The sequence below is a fragment of the Triticum dicoccoides genome, chromosome 5A (assembly GCF_002162155.2).
Source record: "Triticum dicoccoides isolate Atlit2015 ecotype Zavitan chromosome 5A, WEW_v2.0, whole genome shotgun sequence".
Taxonomy (NCBI): Eukaryota; Viridiplantae; Streptophyta; class Magnoliopsida; order Poales; family Poaceae; genus Triticum; species Triticum dicoccoides.
Window position 1 is genome coordinate 362,397,521 of NC_041388.1, and position 4,281 is coordinate 362,401,801.

Sequence of the window (4,281 nt, forward strand, 5' to 3'; positions counted from 1 at the left end):
CCAGATCGGGGAAGGGCGAGAGGGAGGAGTGGGAGAGAATGGGGGCGACGTGGGGGTGGGGGTTAGGGTTTCAGGGGGATAAGGTGGAGTGGGAGGATCCGGCCGGGCCAGTGGGCTGGTCTGGTGGCCCGTCGGCTTGCTGGGCCGAGGCCTAGATGGCCAGGGGGTTCTCTCCCTCTCTTTTATTTTTTTTTGTTTTACCTTTTGTCTTTTCTTTTTATTTGTTCTTTTCTGTTTTAGTTTAGTCATACTTTATTTTAGTTTTTATAAAATATGACCATAGCTCCTAAAATAAGGTTTCAGAACATCCCTCTACCATAAAAAGTTTGGCGGTCAATTAAACTAGTTTAACATTTGTTTATTATTTAAAATCATTTGAATAATTGTTTTGCTATGGTTTCATTCACTTTAGAGTATTTAATCATTTCATAAAAGTGTGGTTCCTCCACCATAATTGATTATGATTTAGTTGCTACAATTTTTGAACATTTTTGATTTGACTATTGGAAACTTTTAATGTTTGACTTTAACTAAAATTTGAATTTTGAATTTTGGACCGGTTTTGAACTAACTCAAGATTAGCAACTATAATTGAGGTGACGTGGCATCATTTGCAGAGGTTACTGTAGCTTGATTACCCGGGCGTCACAAATGTCGTCTTCATAATCGTCGTCTCGCTGATGAATCCATCAGAGTCGTCCTTCTGGGTGTTCTCCCTTGTCCAACTTCTCTTCGCCTTTTTCCAGGTCTTCATATTTATCTATTAGCACACTGATTTACTGCTCATGTTCCTCATGTGCCTACTCGAGTTAATTCTCAAACTCGGTCTTGCAGGTCATCAGCTTCCTGGTGCTATTCATGTTGTGGTGCATCTGGCTCTCCATTCTGCGGATGTGCTCCTTCAGATCCTGAATGTATGATGTTGTCGTGTCATCTTCCCTGGTGCGTATTATTTCTGCTTGATGATCTTGGCGTACACACATGATGTAGTGGGTTCCTTTGAGACCCTTGTGGTACTCCTCACAATTGTGTCCTAGGGCGGCGTGTGCGGCAATGCTCCTGCCTATGCTCTATGTAGGCGCCTCCAAGAAGGAATTGATGTCATGAGCTTCAATTTGCAAAAAGAATAATTTAAAACAAAGTTATAGATTGAAAGTCATGACCTATTTAAGATTAAACATAGATCAAATTCAAATTTTAAAATTTCAAAAATATTGTTTGTTTAGGTCTACTGAATATAGGGAATCAAGATAAAAATTTGGGAGTGGTTTCATCTAATTTTTGAATAAAAGAACAAAAAAATATGGCTAAAAGAATTTCAGGGCTAAACAGTAAATACATTGACTAATCGGTAACCAACTACTCCCTACATTCCTAATAAGTCTTTTTAGAGATTTCATTATAGACTACACATGGAGCAAAATGAGTGAATCTACAATCTAAAATAACTCCATATAAATATTTAGGAACGGAGGAAGTAATATATACGAAAGACCCTATTATGGACGGAATAAATAAATTAGCGGAAATATATACTCCTATCATCACTAGTGTAAACATAATAAACTATGGAAATATAAAAAAGAATACAAGGACATGATTGAGAAAGATACCTTCAGATGACCTCAAGAATTTCCATCGGTGATTTTTTTAATAAGGCTAGCCAAACCAAATATAGATTTAGCCTGAATTGCATTATTTTTCAGTGTCCTTGAGTCTTTATATATAGTCTAGAAGTCTACCGAACAGTCAAAGACTAGATAATGTGGGACTATTTAGATGTACGGAGGTATTCACAAAAGGGCAAAGTGCCACGGATATTCAGTTTGACTCCCATGTCCACATACACCTGATATCTCTACCGTTGCCTCATCCAAAGATGCGCAGTAGCAGCTGTATTTGGTCTTGTATTTTCATTTGATGTGGCTTTTTGCCACAGTGTAAGAAACAAATTGTTCGAAGGTTTTAGTTTTTCAAAATGATTTTGTGGATATTAGTTGTTACGCCCCCTCCCCCGCGTGCCTCTCACAACCTAGGCGACAGTGCGGTAACTCCCCATCTAATCTTCTCCGCCGGTGCTTCTGCTGGCCCTTTGTCCCTTCGTCTTGTTATATGGATTGGTTTTTTTTTTGTGCATGTCTGTCTCGATGGCAGACCTACAGATGTGTCGTGGATTTCTGTCTTGATCCTCCATCTCCGGTTCCTACCAGTGAAGGCTGTCGACTTTTGTCGGGGAGCATGTGAGGTTTGCGTCCCTCGACTTAGTATGTCGGATCTGGAGCGTTCTCCAGGCCCTCTCCGATATTTCCTTCTACAAGGTGGTGATTTACCCTATAGACCGCAATGCCGACGTCTTTTGCTCTGCATCACTGAATTCCTGACCGCCGATTTTACAAACTCCTATGTTTCACCAAGTTTTCTTCGCTAAGATGGAGGGTCAGAGGCGGCATCAATTTGCGTACAGGGTGTCATCGATGGATATAGGAGGAAGAAGACTTCAACAACCCCAGGGACTTGGATGCATTTTTCAATTTCTATAAGTGTGTTTTTAAAACAATATCTGCTACTTAATGTATGGCCATTGGTATTTCAGAAAATAAATGATTTTGCGAATTTCAATCCAAGATCTTATACGCACACAATATCACACAACACAAGGAGCAAGTGCATCAACTTAGCGTTTTTTTTTCCTAAAAACTTCTTAGCGTCTTGGGTACCAGTTTTCCCAAATCATGCCTTTGAAGGAAGCCCGTGGTCGTGGACGTGAGAAACTGCGCCCCGAGGTGGTGAGCTTTCAAGTGATAGTGCCGGGCTGGCCCTCCTGAAGGTTCACTTGGAATTAGTGATGGAGTACCAAATCATCCGGGCCACTGGATCGGGAGAAATGAACGGACTATATTAATTTCTGAAGTGTTGTAAAAGAGCTCAATTTTGAACAAACAATCTCCATACGCACACGACAGCGCACACCACAACGAGCGATGCATCACTGGTTTCAAACATAAGCTGCTTATTTCGCAAAAGAAGAATGGGAAATGAGTACACGAAAAGGGAAAAACGCACTGAAGATCGGTTTGGGCCGGTCACTTCTGATTTTTCGGTGAGGCGCCATTACCTTGGGCGGCATTGTTTGAGCTCGGCTTGTCTTGGGCTGGCGTGTTCTGGGCCGTGCTTTTCTTCCCAAACCCGACTGGTTTTTTTATGCCACGGTTGTCGGCTTTGCCGATGGTAATCTCCAGCATCCCGGCCTTGAGCTCCGCGGTGACGTCCTCGCTGTTGTATTCCTTGGTCATGAGAAGCCTGACGTGGAAGGAGCCCACCCCGTGCACCTCCACCGGCGGTTCCTCGCGGCCGCCGGCCCCGGTGCGAGGCTTCCTCTTGATTTCGAGCATGTCCTCGCCGGCGGTGATCTCGAGGTCGTCCTCCGAGAGCCCGGGCACCTGGAGCCATATCTTGACGTGCTTATCCTCCTCCTTGATGTCCCACCGCTCCTTGCTGTCCGGCGGTTGCACAGGGTACAGCAGGGCTGAACACACACACACACACACACACACACACACACACACACATAGACTTCAGATTTCAACAGCTGTGAAGGAGATTATTTGACATGCATGAAGGATGAATGTGGAGTGCGTTTTACGCACCGGTGGGGGGAATGCTGAACGCCGGCAGCTGTTTCTCCGGGTGAGCGCGGAGTACCACAGACGTCGGCCGGCAGCACTTGACGGCGAGAGAATTAGCGAACACCGTCGCTGCCGCCGGCCTCCAAGAGCGGCTGGCCGGCGTGCCGGAAGAAGACGGCAGAACGGGCGAGCGACTCATAGTCATAGGGGTGTAAGACGCAACAACCGTCGACATTAGACCTGCAATGCTAACTTGCATCTATCAGTGGCTTGTCCTGATGCTGGATCGGAAGAGTAATGCGAGAACTATCTATGAAGAAGGCTGAAAGTTGGTTTAATGTATGCCAATTCTTGGCTACTAGTGTGAGGCCGTTCGAATTTATACTACACATATGGAAGCGTATGCATAGAGCGAGGTAGCAGCACTGCAGGAGTGTCGGCTGGCCGTTCCATGAATAACCTTTGCTTGTCGGGTAAGGAGGGAATAAAGAGAAGAAAACAGATCGAGCCGACCGGGACGCTGGTAGGTAAAGTGATGATTCTTCGCGTGCGTGGATACTAATCTTGATGATACAGCGAACTAAGCATATATAGCTCAAGGTGGTTAGGTTTTTTGTGGTGAGCCCACCAGGATTCAAGTCTTAAATTTTGGCAC

At 44.5% G+C, this 4,281-nt stretch overlaps 1 protein-coding gene across 1 annotated transcript; it reads right to left on the minus strand.

The window, feature by feature from the left end:
• Positions 1-2,871: 2,871 nt before the first annotated feature.
• On the minus strand, positions 2,872-3,998 carry LOC119301538. Its single transcript, XM_037578527.1, has 2 exons — positions 3,648-3,998; positions 2,872-3,526 (listed from the first exon to the last, which is right to left on the minus strand). Exons 1-2 carry the CDS (start codon positions 3,883-3,885, stop codon positions 3,084-3,086), a joined length of 681 nt encoding a protein of 226 aa, XP_037434424.1. The 5' UTR covers positions 3,886-3,998; the 3' UTR covers positions 2,872-3,083.
• Between the last annotated feature and the right edge of the window lie 283 nt (positions 3,999-4,281).